Below are 22,253 nucleotides of genomic sequence, written 5' to 3' on the forward strand. Positions count from 1 at the left end.
GGGGGGGAGAGATCAGATCGCGGCGAGTTGAGTGTATATACAATATAGGCGTGGGGTCAACGGGTTTCAAAGGGCCATAAACCCCCGAAAGCTTGGGGGGTTTAGGCGTTTAGGGTCAGATGAGCATATTTTTAATACTTTATTTGTGACACTTGCGGGTCACTAATTGGCGTGGGGTCAATACGTAGAGTTGCGTAGTGTTGCGTACCAACTACGCTGGCCTACGTTACTATATGCTGAGGGACGGAAAGAGGTACGCAAGATGAACGAAAACAATTCAACATGTTTATTTTTTTTCGCGTACTTTCGGCGTAGAAACTTGACGCAGAAAGTACGCCTTTTTACGCAACAGTACGCTACCCTACGCCAGATCGTCAAAGCAGTAAAAGCTTTCTACACAGTAAGCAACCATAAGCAAACCTGTACGCCAGCCTACGCATAACCTACGCAGGGACTATTTTCCCATTAATATGCAGCCTAATTTCTGCGTAGTCGGTACGCCACACTACGGAACTCTACGCAGTTCCAGTGGCTTAAAGAATAACTACAGGTACAGTTGGATCGTTTTTTTTTTTTTTTTATATATATAAGGCCAAATTAAAAAAACAAACATGTTTAGCGTCCTGTTTTTTTCGAAAAATGGGGAGGAGGCCCTTTTTTTTTTTTTTTTTTTTTTTCAAAATGGCCGCTCCGTACATTTTCCCTGACACTCTGGCTATTTTTCAAGATGGCGGCCGACAATTTTTTTTTTTTCTTTTTTAAAAACAGAAATACATTTTAGCAGTGCTTTTCATGTTTTTATTCTTTCAAAAAAAAAAAAAAATAAATAAATAAATAAATAAAAATAGGAGGCGGCCCCCAAAAAGGAAGCACGCGGGGACGCTGTTTTTTTTTTCTTTCAAAAAAAAACAAAACAAAAAACAAAAAATATTAAACAATTACAAAAAATTTTAAAATTTTTTTTAAAAAAATTTAAAAAATTTAAAAAATAAATAGGAGGCGGTCCCCAAAAAGGAAGCAGGCGGGGACGCTGTTTTTTTTTTTCTTTCAAAAAAAAAATAAAAATAAAAAAAAATAAAAAAAATCAAAAAAATTTCAAAAAAAAAAAAATAGGAGGCGGTCCCCAAAAAGGAATCGGGCGGGGACGCTCAACATGTATATTTTTTTAATGGCCTGAATGGCAAGCAAAGTTCTTGGTGGTTTTAATTTAGACAGTCTCTATATATCTATTTACACCCCCGCCCCCCCCCCCCCCTCTAGAATCCCGCGGATTTCCGCGGGTCCTGCTAGTAGATATAATAATAATAATAATAATAATATTTAATTTTTATATAGCGCTTAATACAAATGTCTCTAAGCGCTTTACAAATGTACTTTTCCCTTGGACTCATCAGGGTAAATTGCAAGAATGAACGGAAGGCCGAAATCTGCCGATATAAACAAAAACTAAAGGAACAGCGCATGCAAAGTGTACCTGGCTGCTGGAAAGCTTCGAAACGGGCTGTTAGTTTTGTCTCTTTATGATTCTCTGCATATATCCTCTGCTTTGGTAAGCATATGATCCATGTAGGAGAGATGATTGGGAGGGAGGGAGGGGAAGAAGGGTGAGGGGAGTGTGAGAAGGAAGATGTAAGAAAGTGAGAGGAGGGGTGGAAGGGGGGGGGGGGAGGAGATTTTTGTATTCTCTGTGTAGGTAAACAAATGAACACCAAGTGTACAAGCTTGCTCCATCCAGGAGAGGAGAGAGGAGAGAGGAGGAGGAGGAGGAGGAGGAGGAGGAGGAGGAGGGGAGGGGGAGGGGGAGGAGGAGGGGGAGGGGTGGGGAGGGGGAGGAGGAGGAGGAGGAGGAGGAGGGGGAGGGGAGGGGGAGGTGGAGGGGGAGGAGGAGGAGGAGGAGGAGGAGGAGGGGGAGGGGGAGGGGGAGGGGAGGGGGAGGGGGAGGGGGAGGAGGAGGAGGAGGAGGAGGAGGAGGAGGAGGAGGAGGAGGAGGAGGAGGAGGAGAAGGAGGAGAGGAGATGGAGGAAAGGGGTTACGAAGGGGAGGAGAAGGTATCTGCATTCATACCTGTATTCTCTGTTTTGGTAAGCGTATAATCCATGTAGGAGGGATGATGATTGTCGCATGAACGCCCAGGGTACAAGGTTCCTCTATCTGCTGCATCATGAAGCACGATACCTTGTTGTGATACTATGGTAGAGGCAAAGAGAAAATAAGAAATGAATTGAAGATACACTGACTCTTCATCTTCCTCAGTCATACAGCTACAGCCAACATAGTGTACATGTATATACTGTGAAAGTGTATTACAATACTGTGGCAGATGGAAAATTACAAATCATTTGATCTGTGTATGACGTAACGTGTGAAGACACAAATCCTCATAACAGTAAAATAAAAAAAAATAAAAAAATGCATACTTTTCAGTAATATCATAATTATTCAAAATAAAAAGAGGGTATCAAAATCAACCCTCCTTTCCCATATGTCAAAGGTTACTCTTGTTACTTAGGAGGAAACAAGCCAAAAAAAATCTTTGAATGAGCAACACTTAATATTTGACAATCCCTAATGATTTCTCACTCAGAAACAGTGAACGGTCCATGTCAATCTTTAACTTGGCAACACTAACACGTTGATAATCCGGCCTGACATATCTAACAACACTTAAAAGTAGATGATCACTACAAATCTCTGACTCGGCAACACCTGAAGGCCCTATAAAAACTCACCGCTACTTTACACCATGAGCAGCTGATGGCGATGATATCCTTCTGTTGGAATAGTTTCTGCTGGAAACTTTTACCGCACTGTTTGCACTTCCCCTCCTGCCTACTCCGATGGACCCAATGGTGCCGAACCACCTGGTTCTCACGATAGTTCCTGATCCCTGCATCCCGAAACGTTGGCTTGCACTTAAAGTTTATCTGCGTGAGGTTGGAAGGAGGTGTTACAGGGAGTTGTTGGTTTGGTTTTACAAGTCAATCTTCTTCTGAATATACGTAGTATTTATGTTTATTTATTCTCCACTTTAGTATAGCTAAATTTTTCTTTTGTTCCTCTCTTGTTATCTCTTTACTTGGCTTCTATATTCTAGTCAAACATTCATGTTTGTATTATGGTCTCTTCCTTTACCCCTCCCACTCTCTCTCTCTCTCTCTCTCTCTCTCTCTTCCTTTACCCCTCCCCCTCCCTCTCTCTCTCTCTCTCTCTCTCTCTCTTCCTTTACCCCTCCCCCTCCCTCTCTCTCTCTCTCTCTCTCTCTCTCTCTCTTCCTTTACCCCTCCCCCTCCCTCTCTCTCTCTCTCTCTCTCTCTCTCTCTCTCTTCCTTTACCCCTCCCCCCTCTCTCTCTCTCACACACTCTCTCTCTCTCTCTCTCTCTCTCTCTCCCTTTACCCCTTTATTTCACCCTTCTCTTTCTCACTCTGTCTATTATTCTCTCTGTGTTTCTGTCTCTCGCTCCCTATGTCTTGCTACGAGTTTAGGTAATCATCTCTCCCTCTCTCACCCTTTCACTCCCCTTCTTTCTGTCTTTATTTCTGTCTATTTTCTATTACGGAAAGGAACTTCTCTTCAGATATCGTATCTTTTGAAATTCCTTTGTTCATGATTTCAAAACAGTCTTACACACTTTGTATACAAATGCGTCATCCCTCATAAAGGGAAGGGATACTATTGTATAAAGGGGAAATAAAGTCCAATGCACACTATACAACCTGACTACAATCCAATATTGGAAAATATCCATTAACACTTAAAGTGGACATTCAAACTTCTATAATCGTCATGATTAAGGACCTGAATAGTCATATGAATAATAAAATGTTAATTCAATGGATTTCAAGCATCGTTGGAGGAGGAAATGTTACATCAGCTAAGAATCACATTGACGTCAGAACAGCAGAGCAATAGTCTACCATTTGAAGCTGGTCTACTTTATATTGTGACTAGGAGTGGTTAATGCACTAAAATCCTGGTTGTTAATATATTCTTATCATTATTTAGAACCGAAATGTGGCGTTTGTTTAGATTTCCAGATCTGATATGAATGCCACTTCTTTGTAAAATCAAATTGCATGAAAAATGTATAGTATGCAGTGGGCTTAAAGAGAAGGTTGAGTTCTGGGAAGAGGAGAAATATAATTTGTAAGCGTTATCATTGTATTATGCAAGTGTGGAAGAACATCAGATAAAAAATGTTCCCTGAAAAGCATGGCTCTTCAAATGCCTTAATATTCTAAATGTGGCACGTAACTTCATCACAATCAGAACCGTTTTTTTTTACGCCAGATGTTCGTGTAGTCCCATATACATCTTTCTGTGTATAGTGCTTGTAACTTTACGAAGACTGAGCCAAATTTCTTATCATTTTGATGATTCCAGAACCTTTCAGTACACACTAGTACTTATATGATAGATGATGAACCTTTTCTGATCGATTCCACAACGTTTCTTTCACAATGCAATCACATGACCAGAACTCAACTTTATCTTTAAAACAATTGAAACACTTACCCTTTCCAGCTGTTGCATACATGCTGTGTGAACTACAATCTTACATGATGAACATTTTCTTCTTGGCCCCGTTTTCTGCAGAAAGAAATCAAGTAAAATGATACACAATCCAACAATCATTCCTAAAATGTTGAGAAAGACTCCTTTCTGTCATTTTCAGCTGTGAAACAAAATGAATGATCCATCTACATGTTAATCCAGAGCAGTTTAGAGTTTTCTTGTTTTGTAAAGTAATCAGTGTTCATTCTTCAAATTGGCTACAAGTGATCTTATTTTCCACTCTATCATTGATTTAAAAAAATTATTTAAAATGTTCATTTCATGAACCATTTTGAAAGAATATTGCAAAATTTATCTGGACAAATTCTAGTTTGTACATGAAAATAGTGAGTTTTTGTTTTACACCACTCTGCCAATTTAGAAACTTTAATAATTAGTTAAAATTGCTCTTATTTGAGAATGACACAATGTCTGCACTGGAAATAGACTCTAAATTTTCTGTGAATTTTGCTCCTTCTTCTCATGTACAATGTGGACTTCCTAGTATTCTAGATCAACAGATAATGCACAGTCCCACTACAAGGAGACACTGTTCTGCTATGGGATAAACAACTCATCAACCACAGTTAAAATCAAAGCAATATTAATTAACTTTGGATCAAGATGAATGAATAGTATAGCACACTGAAAACACGAATAGTGGCTGACAGCAACCAAGTACAGGAGCATATCATCTGCTTAATCTGTACAAATAAATCTTTAGGTAGAGATTCAAGTCATTCAGTTGCATCAGATTTACATCATTTACCATACCTGCCCAGCGCACCAATCAATATACGATTTAGCACTGTAAACTACCTTTATTTAATTTTTTTAATCTGCAACAGCAAATTTTAAATGATTAAAATGTAAATTAATGGCAAATGAAAGAAAAAAGTGGACACAGCAAAGGCCATATGCTTACTAATTAATAACTTATTTATGATACACTACCTATAGATTTTGACTTTTTTTGGTATACCATTTACTTTATACTAAATGAATGAGCCTTCAATGTTCTTTTGAAATCTGGCCAGGGCAACTATATGAACTCGTCCATGTATATACCATGAAACCTGTACACTGTATAAAAAGACCATTAAATGGAGAGCAGAAAATCAGTCTTTGTGAGCAGGTGGTATTTTTGAGCAGGTGGTCTTTATATACAGGTGGTTGCGAGAGCAATTTTTGCTGTATTTGTATACTATTGAGAAAGATGACTGCCTTATATCTTGCCCCATGTATTGACTTTCCTGTTTCCTAATTTGAACATCTACTCAAGATATGAACATCTACTCAAGATATGAACATACTGTATAGACAGGGTGTTTTCTCAGTGTCATATGCATACAGGTTTACTATTGCCATGGGCAGCTGATGTAATAGACCAATTCGGGGTTAGCAAATGTCCAAAATGACCCCATATATCCACAGATCTTCAAAACATGAAGAGGTCCCACTTTGTACATTTTGAAAAAAAATCACTCCAACAGCAATGGAGGTGCTTCATAAATAGCCTTTGCTTCCCATTTTCAAATAATACTTCCACTTGTGTATCATGAAGTGCACTGCTTGTGCATAAATGGATGATTACATAACTTTCATGAGCACGTATTCAGTATTTTGTCTCTGCGTATTTCACAATTTGGTCTGCAATGACCTGTATCTGCTCATGCTCAGACTGCAAGTATGAACTGGTTTATTTGCCTTAATATGAACTTTTCCATGACGATGGATGCAAACATACTGTGTAGATACTACATTGCTGCCCTTAAAGTTAGAATAAATTGCCATTTATCTTTTTTTATGAAGTGATTGTGAGAACATGATTCACTCTTGAATAGATAAAGTTTATATCTTCCAGGAACTTTAATTATCCATATGAAGAGTCATAGAGATTGGTCTACATGGTTCTGAGAAGATAAAAACTTATCTATCAAGATTAAATTAAGTAATAATCTCCAAGTTTGGAAGGGCTTAGTGATTCTAATAAGCGCTATATAAAAACTGAGTATTTTTATTATTATTAGTGTCACAATCCATAAATAGAGGTAAGAAGAAAAACAAATTGTTATAAATCTTCTTTTTACCCCTTGCTGCAAGGAGCACATCACCATCCCCCATGTGAACACTTATCGTTTAGTCATACATTTGAACTTTTGATGTAACATTTCCATATAAACTGACTTATAAACACGGCACTCAAAAGTATATAGTAACAGAATCATCATCAGATAATTCAGCAAATGCAAGCCTTCAGAAAACTTGGCATGATGCCAAGAGAGCAGAAATACAAATGCAAGCATTGATCAATCATTTTTGTAATACCAATCATGTGATTCAAGATAAAAACAGAAAAAAGAACTGTGTAAATGAAATAAAATAAACCTCTTTTTTTAAGCATGCATTCCAGTGTCTTGTTAAGTGCTAAGAAGTGTGTAGGGAAGAATGGGGGATGGAAATCATAGGATGGGGTGGAGGGGTGGAGGGAACGGAGGAATGGATTGAATGAACTTAAAGATAAACCTGAGTTCTGGTAAATATAGCGATACATTTTCACAGAATCCAACAAAACTTACACTGAATGTTCAAGATTGCAAGTAACTGACATTTGCCAAACATTTTTGTTAGAAAATGTATAGAAAGATCTAAGGAAATCTGGGTTAGTAGGACGGACACCATGTGCTTAACACAGGTCACTATGTGCAAATGGGAGTAGTGGTTTTTATCAAAAAGATGATGCCCATTAATTTAGTGTGCGTTTTTTAATTTTATTTCACTGGTTCAAACAACCAATCTACTGCAGGATAAACAATCCAGAATAAATCATAGCGATATTCTCTCAAAATACTTTCCATACCAGAGCTCAAGATTAGCTTGAACATAAGACATGCAATAGAAGATACGAACAGGCACTGCATGTGGCATTAGAACAGTAACAAAGGAGAGGGGAGGGGGTCGGACCAAATATGCAAACAGATTGACTACCTATCCCACCCCCTCAGCGAAAAGGAAAGGTTCTCAGATTTTTACCCATTTGTGGATGCAGCCCAAAAGTTAACTTATCGACAGAAGTTAGTACTAACTTAAAAATGAAAACACTTTTTACCGATTGTATGTAAAGAAATAGCAAATACCTTACTCTTAATACATTTAATCTGAAGTGCTTTTGGCATGAAATAAATGAACTATATCCTATCCCCATCAAATTAAAGAGTCTGCCAGGCTATTTTGTGTGATGATGAATTTATCATGGTAGCACAAATATTGCTAGAGTTATCGCCAATTTTATGATTTTCGTCAAGTAAACATTTTCTGTGGAATTGCCCATAAGGAATAAAATGTGAATGCATAAAGATTGCATATGAAATGCATAAGGAATGAAAAAGGATTAAGAATGCATGGGAAATGCATAAGGAACACTTAATGAATGCAAGGTGAATGCATAAGCAATCTACAAGGAATGTATAAGAATTGCATAAGGAATTCACAGGGATTGCATATAAAGCAATGCACGAGTGATAATTAGAAAGGAAAGCTACAGGAAATGCATACAGAATGATTAAAGGATGTATAAGGAATGTATAAGGAATGCATAAGGAATGTTTAAGGAATGTATAATGAATGTTTAAGGAATGTATAATGAATGTGTAAGGAATGTATAAGGAATATATAAGGAAATCAATAGGGATAAAGGGAAACAAGCAGGAATTTCTTGCAGGTGGATGTGATATAGATGCTTATAACAAGCTCATGATTTGGATGTTTGGAATACCATAGGAACGCAAATGGCTGTCTATAGAAGCATTGGAGGCATGTGTGTGGGTGACTATGTGTGATAGGTACAAAGGATTTACTGTAACAGATTACATTATCTTCTTCCATGCCCACTCTCCTTCTCCTCCCATCCCCAGCCTCTCCCAATCTCTCTCTCTCTCTCTCTCTCTCTCTCTATCCCTCCCTCTTAATGTCCCTCTTATTTTACAAATATTTGTTATCCTCATCCCTCTCTCAATCACAATTTCTTGGAGAGTGATTACTACTCCTGTCTCCTTTTCCTCAAATAATTTTTTTGTATTTCTCTTCCCTATCAAGATATTCATTTTCCCTTTCGTTCTCTCTTCTTTGCTTTAAAGTTTTTAAATGACTTGCACTGTAGCAATGTAATTACATAGTTGTATTCTAAATTCTTTTGCTCTTTGTTTATTCAATTTTCTTATCACTTTGTCTCATGGGATTTTAAATCCTTCTATACATTTTTGTTTATATGAATAGAATGGGCGAAAAATCCCTATTAGGCCTACTTATCTGAACTTAGGCATAGCAATTATGACACAACATTCTTTAGGAAGCAAAAGAACTTGTGTGTACCCATTATACCCCTCTGACATCATCCCTATAACTATTATACCACTGTTACACATTCAACACAGATGAAATATTGTATCAAGCAAAAAATGCAGTGCCCTTAAAGTCATCAATTTTGGCTACATCTTTGTTTTTTATACAGCAAAAGTGACTTTACTCTACAAAAGTAACAACAAATTAGAATTAAGACTGCATACAGGTGTATTTCTTTGTTTTTAGCTATTTCTGTAGCACATTATACATTAAAGTTCATGTACAGTTTTGGTAGAAAAAGGAAAATGGAAAGAAACATGTAAAGTGTCATCTCATGTTGGTCTCTGTGTATCAAAATATATATGTACAAGATCATTTGGTATTCTATCAATGGTTTTCTTGTATGTGTGTAGTGCAGATTGCCATTGTCAGAACTTACTTCACAGGATGGTATCTACATTATTTTCTACCTCTTATTTGATTAAAATTTCACTTGACAGTAGCTTAGTTATTTCCAGTTTCTTTCTACCGGTATTTATTATCTTAAATCAAAGAAATCCAACAATTTGTTATTGTTGAGGGCTTTACCAAAACTGTACAAGATCTTTAATGCTAAATTGGTACTCTATTTCTTGTCTACACATAAATTTTATTTTTAGGAGGTAGCAATGGTTTTGACAGTACACTAATAATACAGTGAAACTAAAGGGTTAGTGCAAAATTATTACTATGGTTTAATAAGTGGTTGGACTGGCCTAGGGGAAATGGGGGTTGGAGAATGAAAGGGTGGGGGTGGATGGTTGAAGGGGGGGTGGGGCAGTTACGGGATGGTGGTTAGGAGGGGTTAAGGGGTGGGAGAGGGGGTTAGGAGGGGAGAGGAGGGGAGGGGTGGGAGCACTGGAACAGCATACTTACCCAATATTGACTTACCAGGCAATCCTGTTCCCCGACGTAACAGAAATCACCCGAGGCATTCGTCTCACCCCATACATGGTCTCCACTGATAGCATTCTCCTGGTGAGTTAAAGTTATTAAGAAATATATTACTGATAATAATGATCATGATACAATACTACTTCTAGTTTGAGGATTATTGATACCACTCGCACCCTGGGCTTATAATTACTACTGGTGCTTCTGCTGCTGCTACATAATACTACTACTTCAGTTGCCACTACTACTACTACTGCTACTATTACTGCTACCACCACTGCTTCTATAACTAAAAAAATACTACTACTGTGACTACTACCACTGTGACTACTACTACTACTACTACTACTACTACTACTAGTTCATTCTTACATAGCGCTTTTCAGGATATTATTACCCCGGTTATCGGATTCAGGCTTATACCCGCACACAATGTATGCACATTCTCCACTCCTTGGGGAGCTTTATAGCCAGGCGTCATTTTTACAAGCGCACACCTGCTCATCTAACCACAGTAACTTTCACATTCTACCGGGTACCCATTTAACACCTGGGTGGAGAGTGGCATTTGAGATCAATGTCTTACCAAAGGACATTAGTGCTGCGACGGGACTTGAACTGCTCGACCGCAACAACTCTAATACTAATACTACTTCTACTACTACTGCTTACACTACTACTACTACTACTTCTACTACTACTTCTACTAATACTACTACTACTACTTCTACTTACTACTGCTGCTGCTACTGCTGCTGCTACTGCTGATACTACTTCTAATACTACTACTGCTTACACTACTACTACTACTACTACTACTACTACTACTACTACTGCTACTACTACTACTACTGTGACTAATACTACTACTACCACTACTACTACTTGTACTACTACTACTACTACTACTACTACAACTACTACTATTACTACTACTACTACCTCTACCACCACTACCTCTACTTCTACTACCACTACTTTCACTACCACTACCACTACCCCTACCACTACCACTACCACTACCACTAGTAACTGATGATAAGTTCATATACTCACACTCCAGTCCACAGTTGTTCTGATTTCCTTCTCCGCCATAGAATGTGCCGGAAGGTGATGGGTGGGGAATCCATGGATTTGGTTAGCGTAGGCATTAGATTTAGATATTGCTTTCCTGCAGATTACAAAGAGGAAACAAAGGGAAAGGAAAAAATGACTTGTAAATTTGTTCTGTATACTCAAGAGTATCAATCAATTAAGTATATAATCTTGCATCACACATTATTCTTTAATATAGAACTTACCTAAAGGCAGAGGTTTTTCAAAACATGTCTGAAAAGCAAAATCCTGTTTGTATCGCATGGAGGTTTAAACACATAATCAGAATAAGAACCTTTCACGTAATGTTCTTTACCACTTTGATGACACTTATATTAGCAAACTGTCATTCAGATTGGCAACATTATACTTTTGAAGATATTGATATCATATATCACCACTGGTTTTGCATCCCAGACATCACTACATTTTGGTACGATACCTGACCGTGTATAAATGTACGAGTATAAATAAGCTTGTTAGTATTTTTCATTTCAATAAACTTAAGTCAAACGGTGTGCAGATAGCAATATACCATAGCATTGATTATGTAATCAACCATTCACGAAATCTGATAATTCTGCTTCAAAAAAGCAAAACAACCAGAGAAATGAATGGGCGGAAGTTTTAATTTACAAATGGAATCATACTGTATACGTGACAATATCACATTAAACCTGTATAACTGTATTATTGTTATTGTTACAGCTTTTAGTTTGTCATTTCTATTTTAATCTCACATAAAAATAAAAAAATCATCTACCGGTAGTCAGAATCGGTTAACATAGGATGAATGCCTTTCTGACTCCAAAGCTAAAAAGAAGATCACTAGGTTACAAGTAACCTTCTTGCTCTGAAATATTACTGATCTCACTATTAAAGTAGGCAGAGGGCCAATGCTCTCAAAGTACTGATAATGTACTTTGTAATACACTTTAACAAATAGCAAAGACACAACAAAACATTTTAAACGATGCATTCAGTCTGTGTTCAGTGTTGTCTGTGTGGAAGAAAGTGACAATAAAAATTAATACAAATAATGATCATTAGAAAGCCTGAAGCAAACATCCCCAGACCAACTAAAAATGGGAAAGGAAAATAGTTTTATGATACAAATGTACTCAGATCATTGAAAACTGAGCCCAAAACCTACTTAAAACTGTCTGGCCTGTTGGGAAAACTTCTCAGAGCCGTATCCATTTCGGAATCGCTGTCCGCTTCTCGATGTCGTACCATCGCCGCGAATTGCCCAATCCCGGAGCTCTGGAGCGCCGCAGCCCCCATCGATTGGGACCGAGGTTTCAGTTTATACTTCGTGAACATGCCATGCCTCGTGGCCTTCAGGGCATGGCTTTCGTAGATGTCCGATTCCGTTGTTGATATGTCGCTGCGGCTCGTCTGCATCTTGAAGATGCTGTGACGATGAGCCTTCGTTCCACCAAGGGCTTCCATTCTGGTAATCTTCGGCGATCCTCGCGGGACGATACAATCAAAAGTCTGCATTATTCGGGACGACGTGTTTTTTCACTGATCCACTTCGAAATCGTTTTCAAACGACGATTTCAATTACGTTCCTGAACGTATATTGTACCAGTGGCGATTACCAACATGTTGTTACCTCTAGTAGAGTATATGTACTTCTAATACAGTGATCAGTTTCCGGTTATGTATGAATTTAATCATGTAAATCGTATATTACTGTACAGTAGTATATTGCATGATATATTTCACACACATAAGTTGATCATCTGAAAAACGATGTAGACATGGAAAGTTGCATATCGTTCCAAAGCGAAATTCATATTATTAAAATCTGTTTCATTCATCTATAACAACACAAGAAGTTCTGGATGACTTGCTTTTTGGACAAGTGGCCATTGTACTGTCCCGCCTACTTACATTCATGTAAGATACCTTGGGTAAACACGCACACAGTCTACAATCGCAGATGAACCCAGGTTTTCATGGGAATGATACTGTTAGCTTCAAAACGTCACACAGTTAATGCTGTTTCTGAGTCATCTTGAAAGTCTTGAATCATGTAACACATTCCACTCTGTAAAAGGAACCAAAAATTTCATGAATTCCCGGAAGAAAATCACATCATCTTACATCAATTTGAATCACAAAATTTAATTTCTTTACAATAATTTACGCAAGAAAGATTTCGGAAAGAAGATAGCTCAATATCAAGTCATTTTATTATTCTAATGCTTTTTACAATTTTTGCACAATACTTTTTTACTTTATGTTATCACATCTTTTAATTTTTTTGTCTTTCATCCCATTTAAAAAATCCTCAAATGCATGTAATTTGTATGCAAAATTGAATGTCCTAGTATTAGTAGTTTGTGTTCCTTCTATGTATATATGACATGAATGGTGAAGAAATATTGGTCATTTTTGTGATTCAAATTGAAAAGTAACACAATCACACACCCACGCAACCTCACCCACACTCCAGACACACCTACGCCTGCAAACATACATGGGATCATTAACAAAATAAACATATAAATGTACACATGCTTTGAGTATTGTTATCTCCATTTCATAACTAAATAGACCTGTATCATATATATCTGAATGTTTACATTGTAACTCACTTAATATACACCAGTAGACCACTTAATAATAGTAAACAACTTTTGGTTTGCAGCTCTTTTTGATTTGCTACAGTAACCATGATTTTTTTAAAATTTGGTTAAACCAGTGATTTTTAACCTCTCAATGTGTGGCCAATTTAAGGATTTTAATGCTTATTTTAGTTTCTAAAACTCCTGGCATCAAACACAATGTAGGCATGTATGCAACAAAAATGTTTGTATCTCAGAAGCGGCTGATACAGTATGTACCCCTGAGAGCCAGTATATCAATTTTTGTGGTATTTTCAAATCTACTATAGATCTTAACAAAACAGAAATAAGTTGTCAGTAGATGCAGAATAGTATACATGCACACAACACGATATGTGTAAGAATAAAATAGACCTGCAGCGTTTCATGTTAAAAAAGACAAGTTCGGCGGTATTTTAAAATCTACTATAGATCTTAAAAATTAGAGAAGAAAATATAGTTGTCAGTAGTTGCAGAATAGTATACATGTAAACGACACGATGTGTGTAAGAATAAAAATAGACTTGCGATGGTTGACGTTACAAAGACAAGTGATGAAGAAATACAGACCCAACCGTAGTAGATACATTATATACACATTTTTGGCTTTAAGCCTGTGTTAAGTAATACATGTACATTATATGAAAATGGATACCAACAGCATACAGGAATACATGTGATGCACCATAGCAAGCATATATGCACGTCTGTACATGCATTTGTTTAATACACAAGTTTGTATTAAACTCAAATTCAATAAAGGTTGATAAGAAAGAAATAGGCATAACAATGCCTCATATCATATGGGCAAAAATGCTAAAGTCAGAAATTAATGCATAGGATTTGTACATGTACAGGTATAAGCCTATATCAGATATATTCTCAAATTTTAAATGAAAGAGATGATTGTGCAGTGCATTATTGCCAATTGAATGAACCTGTATTGTCTGAATATTCAAAATGCAACTTGTTCCATCATCAGGGAAATGGATGTGCATGAGGCATATAAATTAAATTAATAAGAAATTTGTAATCCATTACCTTATTATATGTACATTTTCACCACTAATCATATGGCAATCCATTAATTTGAGCACCTTAAGGTCACTGCATCTCAAATCCTTCCATTTTTATGTTGCATCGGTTAAAAAAGCTAGATCTTAAAATCAGAATTGAGTCCTTTAGGCAAGCAATAGAGCAACAATCGGCAAGACAAAGAAAATCTGGTTTAAGAGTTGAAATCACAAAGCATCGATCTGATGAGTTCCACATGTGATTCTCAAGATTCATAAACACATGTCCGTTCATACTGTATAATGTGTACTGCTAGTTGCATGTACGAAGCATGCATGCGTGTGTGTGAGTGTGTGTGTGTGTGCACGTACAATGGGTTGCCCAATCTCATTACACGCACCCATGTACACACAGACATGCATTGATTACATGTGCAGGCTATATAGTCGCACAGTAAATGCCGATCGTACTCCCGAAGATGAAGACGGGGGCGACCGACTGTTGATGGTAGCTCAACACCACTTGCTGGGTGCTTATTATAATGCCGATGCTATTTTTATCACAACAGGCTCCCTCGTCTGATGGTTTGTGAGCAGTTTCATGCTTTGGTAGTGATGATGAACTGTGGTGAATAGGTGCAAACCCTAACTGCATACACACATACACTTACTAAAAGACTTCTCCATTTGTTTCTACACAATGTAATACCGGCAGACATATTAATCCTATGTAAGCAAAATATGCATGTAAATCTACATCTATTTAACTATTACAAGTGACAGCTGAGGCTTACATGTTCTATTTTTTTCTCATGCAATTGTACATTAGTGGAAATTTGAGCTGTTATTCTTTTCTGAAAGTGTATGTGTCTTTTAAACTTAGAATAATTATATACTTCTATGTGGGGTTTTTCCAGGATAACTTATGGAAGTGATGGTTTGTTTTTACGATTTGTTATAATAATAATCATAATAATAGATTGTCACTTTCATAGGTTATCCTGTGAGGAACACATACCTTTTCATTAGTTTTAACTTCTTATGCTTTAAATGTATTGTATTTGAGGAAGAATATCTATCATTTTATGCATTCCCAGACAAAATGTTAGCATCCAATCTGTTTTTTCATGTAATCCCAAAAAACTTTTAAGCATGAAAATAGGTGAAATGCCACTGGCCTTTTCATATATTCTCATTTTCCATATGGTACAAAATACCTTTAAAATGTTTATTACATTACTAATCACTTAAATGTGTCAAACAGTATTTGAGGACTCAATTTCTGATGAAATGAGGTTGATTCATGTTGTGGATTGGTTACATGATTTATACAAATGTATGGAATAGCAAGCACACACATGACTTTGATCATCTGCGAAAAGGGATCTCCTTATTTGCCATAGTCTCTGTAACTTTCATTACTAATTCTTTGATTTTATATACCATATATACATTTTTTCTTTATTAATGGTCATAGTTTTGAGCATGCTCTTAAATAAAATGGTACAAATATAGATAACATTCCTTGCTTAAATTACACATCCATAGCATATCTCTCTCTCCCATCCTTTCTTTATCTCTCTCTCTCTTTCTCTCTCTCTCTCTCAATATAGATAAAATTCTTTCCTTAAAACAATGAACCTTAATACTTAGCATGACCCTATCGTACATTTATGATTAATACCTTATACTTAGCAAGATCTTATCACACATTATGATCAATACCTTATACTTAGCAAGATCTTATCACACTTTAATGATCAATACCTTATACTTAGCAAGATCTTATCACACTTTAATGATCAATACCTTTCAATCGATATGTTTTCACAACTCTCCAATGAGAATCATTAGTTAGTATAATCAGTTCATATCTCCTACGGACAGGATAACTGTCTTGGCATGTCAGAGGTCATGACAGGTCACGTTTAATTGCTGACAATACCATTTACACAAAACGTAGATGCTTATCTGAACACTGCAATTATTATGAATCTATCAAGTAAAGTTATAGGAAAATAGCACAAAATCAGGATCCCTTTTGATCAATAATGTTTTCACATCTACCCCTGACATTCAAATGTAACATGATATTACATGATTTCACACAGGAAGGAACATTGTCACATCTGTCTGTTTGTCTCCTTCTTCTTCTTTTTCTCACTAGAACTATTTATCTATGCCTTTATGTCTTTTCCTTGTCCTTTGTGTCTATCTCTTTATATTCCTCATATCCCCCCCCCCCACTCTATCTTTCTGTGTCTCCCCTCATCCCCACCGCTTCTTCTCTCCCTCTCTTTTTCCCTTCTTCCTCTCTCCAACCATCTTTCCTTCTCTTTCTCTCTCTCTCCCCTCCTTCTCACTTCACTTTATCTCACTATCCTCTCTCTCTATTCCCTTCTCTTTCCTTCTCTCACTTTCACCCCCTCTCTCTCTCTCTCTCTTCCTCTATCTCTCTCTTTCTCTCTCATTCTTTCTCCCTCTATGTCACACATGTCACTTGTTCTGTTATCAAAATGTTGAAGAATAGGGCAATCAATTGGTACATTCTCTGCAGCTCTCTCTATCCATCACAAGCAATATTTACTTATAATTACCTCTTCAAATCCATATAACTTGTATAAGCAAAAAATTAAGGACCTACAAGTTTGTGTTCCTTCTATGCATATGATATGAATGGTAAAGAAATTGTGATCAATATTGTGATTCAAATTAAAATGGCAATCACACACCCACACACCAGGCACACTCACCTCTGTCAAAACGAATGAAGATTAGGGCAAGCACGGTATAGTCTCCCTAGGCCTGTCTTCACTAGCTCGAGATTGCCAAATATCCCGCTATTTGAACTATCCCGATCGCAAACTATCCAGCTAATTTGCGTCTTCATCAGACCGAAGTTACAATTAGCAAGATATTTGGTCGGGATTGTCATCCCAAGATATCTTGGGATAGTTTGCAAAATATCCCACTAATTGGCAAAATATCCAGCTATTTGCTCAATGTATCTTCACCAGACCGAAGACTCGCACTATGCGCAAATGCTGAGCAAAATATCTCGAGCTTATTTCTCAAGGTCGAGTTTCAAGTTTCGAGGTCGGATCTCGAGCTGATGAAGACGCGATTTGTAACTTCTGGATTATATCCTAAATCAGAAATAGCTGGCTATTTGGTAATCTCGAGATGATGAAGACGCGTCAAATCTCCCCGCAGCCCACTAGATCTATCACAAGCAATATTTACCTGTAATTACCTCTCAGGCCTAAAATCAATATTTGCCAACACTTCGATACTGATTTGGGATGCACAGAATTCAAGCTAAATCCATTTCCTAACATTTTCCACCCGATTAGCAAAATTTCATCGAGTAGAGGTGCAACAGGGTAGAAAAAGAAAAACGCCCTTAATTATACATGATTTAGATTGACATCATATTATGACTTGCTTTCAGAATTTTTGGCATCTCCTTTAGTATCTCCTTTAATGTGATATAAGCTAAACTATCATTCTGAAGTGAGTGCCTTTTATCATAACTCTAAGAACACTATATTCACTCATCGAAATACAAGTTGAAAGAAATCCTGAAGCCTACTTCACTTCAACTGTATCAAATACACATAGAAAAAAGAAGGGGAAAAGAGACAAAAAAACATCTGTCAACAAGATATGCCTTTTTTCCAGAGATCAAAGATGAAATACCATTTTTTTTTAATTTTCAAACAGATAATGGCAGATGATCATTACACAGCTTGCACCAGAAGGTGTCATTCAATTTCTTTGGAACAAAGAGATTTGCAAGTTTGTCAATGCAGCGGTTTCAATGTGCATTTAAATTCAGGTAAACTTTGAAAACATAGACATGACGTGGTATAGTGGTTCATACACTTGACTCTCACTACAAGGGTCGAGGGTTCAAATCCCCACCCAGCAAAAACATCCTATGGTGAGACATTAATCCAAATATACCACTCTCCACCCAGGTTTGATTAGGTACCTGGCTATTGCTGGGGTAATAATTACAGTGCCTAAGAAAAACAGCATTGAAGCTAATGAGGCTTCCCTGTGTAAACAAATTATTGTTATTATTAGTATGATAGATACGTCATACAAGCACATTGTACCTTTACTTTTAGCTATCATTTGGATATTCTAATAACTTTGCATAAATGTACCTTGCCATTTCACCCGATGCCGCTATCCCTGGACGACGCATGGCCTTTGACATTGCACAGGTTGCGCAGTCAGGGTCACAGAGGTCAGAGTGCATTGCAGTGAGCTGCGCGATCGCAGTTCTCGATGACCTGTGCGACGGGTCAAGAAAATCCTCAAAGTAGTCGTCGGAATTCATGATGCCTGGCTAGCAAGTCCGAAACGATGAAGAAATGGAATTGATGCCGGGAAGGAGTTAACTCGAGCTTATATATGCAGCTCCTTGAATGTTACCTCTTTCAAAAGCAGACTCTTGTGATAGATTTCTTTGCTTGAAGAACTTCGAAAATCTCCAACTTCTTTAAACAATGTTGACGTCAACTTAGATTTGTATAAAGCCGCAAGATCTTTATGTTATTTTATAAAAGAAAGAAGAAGATCCTCTCTCCCGAGTCATTCTTTTGAGCTTAAACCATTCCGCTTTGTGACTAGAGTCCCGCTTTATTATTCATGATTACGGTCCCGCTGGCTCAAGAATCTTGTTTACTTCTAAGTCTATATGATCATTAGCTGCGGTTCAATTAAAGTTCATCGCTTTTTCAATTCTCAAAAATAAACTAAGGCACGGATTTCCATGTTTTTGTCTCATTTATGAATAGTCTGTAAACCGTAATCGACTTTAAAATGAATATAATTTCAGGGAGCCAATATGTTATATATCAATAGATTTTTAAAATCTTAGACCCTATTTAAAAGTCAGGTCTAATGTTACCAGTATTTGTGATAGGTTTAAGCTGCAAGAGGAATAATGTCCGCAATTAAATCAGAGATCATATATGTGAAATTAAATATCTAAAAATAAACTCTGATATAGGATTCTTCTGATTCAAAATAGCATTGTAAATATTAATATATTTACATCATAGATGAATTTAACTGAAATAATTTCAGAATATATAAGGCATGAAATCATCAGATGCAGCAACTGGTCTTTTGAGAATTGGTCACTTTTTCAAAAGTATTTACAATTCCTTAATTGCTTTCACTTGTGCCTAAATATGCATTCATTTAATTTCAGCTCTTTTTTTGAATAGAAACAGGTGTTAATTGTTCAAATAAGGTGGAAACAAAAAAGATCTAAATTTCTGGCTTATAAGAAGTTTTCAAAACCTTTTCGATCAATTTGTAAATTTCCACTAATTTTTAAAAAGCTTTTCCTTCACTGGGTACTACTTATTGGCTCTTGGCTACAACTCATGACATGAGTGCTAACTTCTACATGTCTATGACTCTTGAGTACAAGGATTCATCAATCTTCACAAAGATAATTTCCTTTAAAGAGTCTCAACTGACGTTTGCTGTAGAAAAGCAAGCACTTCTTCAAACAATTCTTGATGATCAGCCCCTAAATCTGCTTAATATTGAAGATTGTTTGCTCCACAACATCCTTTCAAACGTCACAGTGATGGAGATGGAAAGACTAGTGATTCACATCAAAACAGCTCATTACGTCATGTAAAGCTTGAGAAAATCTCTCCAAATCTCTCTGATTCTGCGCAACGTTCACCTCCTCAATAGGATTAAATCTCTGAAATGCCGTGCGTAAGTTTCTGGATTGCTAGAGATTTCAATTCCCGTTAAGATTTCATCCATTGAAATCCCTCTTTGTTCTTCCATTAAATAGAATAACAAACATCCTTACACTGCATCGATGAGGGTGAGCTTATTTCTCCTACTGTTTGGCTCGACTCAATATCCACCTCTCATTTCCACTGCGCATTCCTATTGTCCAGCCCACATAAATTCCTTCTAAATCACGCTTCAGTCCGTTGCATATTTTGTTGACAAACACCAACAAGAAGTTATCGCAAAGACTACCAGGCCGGCCGCATCACAAAAAGGAATCCCGTTTTCCAAGATGGTGACTGTCTCACGCACTGAAAAACAGATGACCTCTTGTTTTTTTTTACCGAAAAGGGGACGACGAGAGAATGGGGAGAAACGCTGGAGTGGAGTGGTGCAGAGAGAGGAGAGAGGGAGAGAAAGAGAGAGAGAGAGGGAGAGAGAGAGAGGGAGAGAGGAATAAACCGGCACAGAGCAGGCTTCTTATGTACTGCGATGACGTATGCAGACGGCGATATATCCCTAAATTATATCACCTCTCCATCTCCTCCCCCCCCCCCCCCCCCCCTCTCCTCTTGGGAGGGCAGTAAGATCTAATGCAAATTGCGCTGCCATGGATAGAAGCTAGGTGTACATGTAATGTACATTGGGCCAGTGAATTGGTAGATTTCAGCATTCTTTTCCCACGTCTCGTAAGCATAGTTGATGCATGCACATCATGTCTGTGAGGTATAGAATAGCGTGTTAACCATTGCTTGTAGTGGATGGGGATATAACAAGTGTGCAACGACAGACGAAGCCATACTTAATGCTGGGTGCATAAGTTATGCATTTATTTCATATCTCAAAATACTTTCTCTCTCTCTCTCTTTAATAGCCGTCTCTTTTTGTATCTATCTCTCTCTCTCTCTCTTTCTCTCTCTCTTAGCTGTCTATGCATCCCTCTATTTCACATTGTGAGTTGAGTGTTTTTATATTAATTATTAACAATTATTATGCCGGTATGCATATTGCTCTGTTTTACTCTAAAGTTTTCTCTCTCTCTCTCTCTCTCTCTCTTTCTCTTCTCATCTCTTCTTTTCCTCTCTCTTACCTCTCTCGATCTCCCCCCTCTCCCCTCTCTCTCTCTCTCTCTCTCTCTCTCTTTCTATCCATCACTCCCTTCTCTTCTCCCCTTCTCTTTCTCTCTATCTCTCTTCTTTGTCTCTTCCCCTCTCTCCTTATCAGTTTTTCACATCAGTTATTCATTAATCAGACAGGCATTACCATTATAATTTTGTTGCATATCAGGATAACCTTGCTCCTACTCTAGGGCTTAATGTCTAATTAGCATTACTGCACCAGACATACAAATACATGTATTATACAATCAGTCAATGACATTATTTCTCTAACAAAACCATTCTGACTTAATTTCCAACATTGGAGAAAATAGAAGGAAACATAATGTATACAAAGTTAAAATACAATGATAGATGTACTCAAACACTTTCCTCGTTTTCCCCTACTTTAAATTCCCTCTTCGCTCAATGCAATTTCGATGTTGAATCGAACCTCCGTCAGCTAATTTATTTCACACAATATTAATTTGGATAAGTGCCTGCCTATCACCTAAAATATTCATTAAAAATTAGAAGCGATAATTAATTGGATTGGTGATACATGGAACGCTGAAATATCAGTGATGATGTGTGTTGAGAGCTTGAAGGGCAATTTTTCAAATAATTTTCATAATAATAATAATAATATTCTGCTTTTATATAGCATTTAATACATAAAAATATGTCTTTAAGTGCTTAACAGATATTTAAAATATTACCTCAGTCATCAAATTCAGGCTTGCCCGTACACAATGTATGCACATTTTCCACTCCCTAGGGAACATTCCTGCCAGGCATCATTTTGCAGATGCTCACAATGCTGAGCAAACT

At 37.1% G+C, this 22,253-nt stretch overlaps 1 protein-coding gene across 6 annotated transcripts in view; it reads right to left on the bottom strand.

Moving 5' to 3' along the window:
• LOC591406 (diacylglycerol kinase zeta) overlaps positions 1 to 13,684 on the bottom strand; it is a 49,447-nt gene extending 35,763 nt beyond the window's left edge. For 2 of the 6 annotated variants that reach the window (XR_004064509.1, XR_004064510.1), the window contains exons 1-6: positions 12,076 to 13,683; positions 10,884 to 10,998; positions 9,810 to 9,908; positions 4,515 to 4,589; positions 2,730 to 2,924; positions 2,065 to 2,187 (exon numbers count right to left, since the gene is read on the bottom strand). Coding sequence is in view for 4 of the 6 variants with exons in the window: in XM_030987991.1 (XP_030843851.1) it covers positions 2,065 to 2,187; positions 2,730 to 2,924; positions 4,515 to 4,589; positions 9,810 to 9,908; positions 10,884 to 10,998; positions 12,076 to 12,425 (957 nt within the window). In the remaining 2 variants the exon portion in view is untranslated. Of the gene's footprint in view, positions 1 to 2,064; positions 2,188 to 2,729; positions 2,925 to 4,514; positions 4,590 to 9,809; positions 9,909 to 10,883; positions 10,999 to 12,075 lie in introns of all 6 variants that reach the window. The other 4 variants (XM_030987991.1, XM_030987993.1, XM_030987992.1 and 1 more) reach the window with 3 other exon arrangements.
• Positions 13,685 to 22,253: the final 8,569 nt, after the last annotated feature.

This window comes from Strongylocentrotus purpuratus, unplaced genomic scaffold (assembly GCF_000002235.5).
Source record: "Strongylocentrotus purpuratus isolate Spur 01 unplaced genomic scaffold, Spur_5.0 spur5_scaffold_17, whole genome shotgun sequence".
NCBI classification, from domain to species: domain Eukaryota; kingdom Metazoa; phylum Echinodermata; class Echinoidea; order Camarodonta; family Strongylocentrotidae; genus Strongylocentrotus; species Strongylocentrotus purpuratus.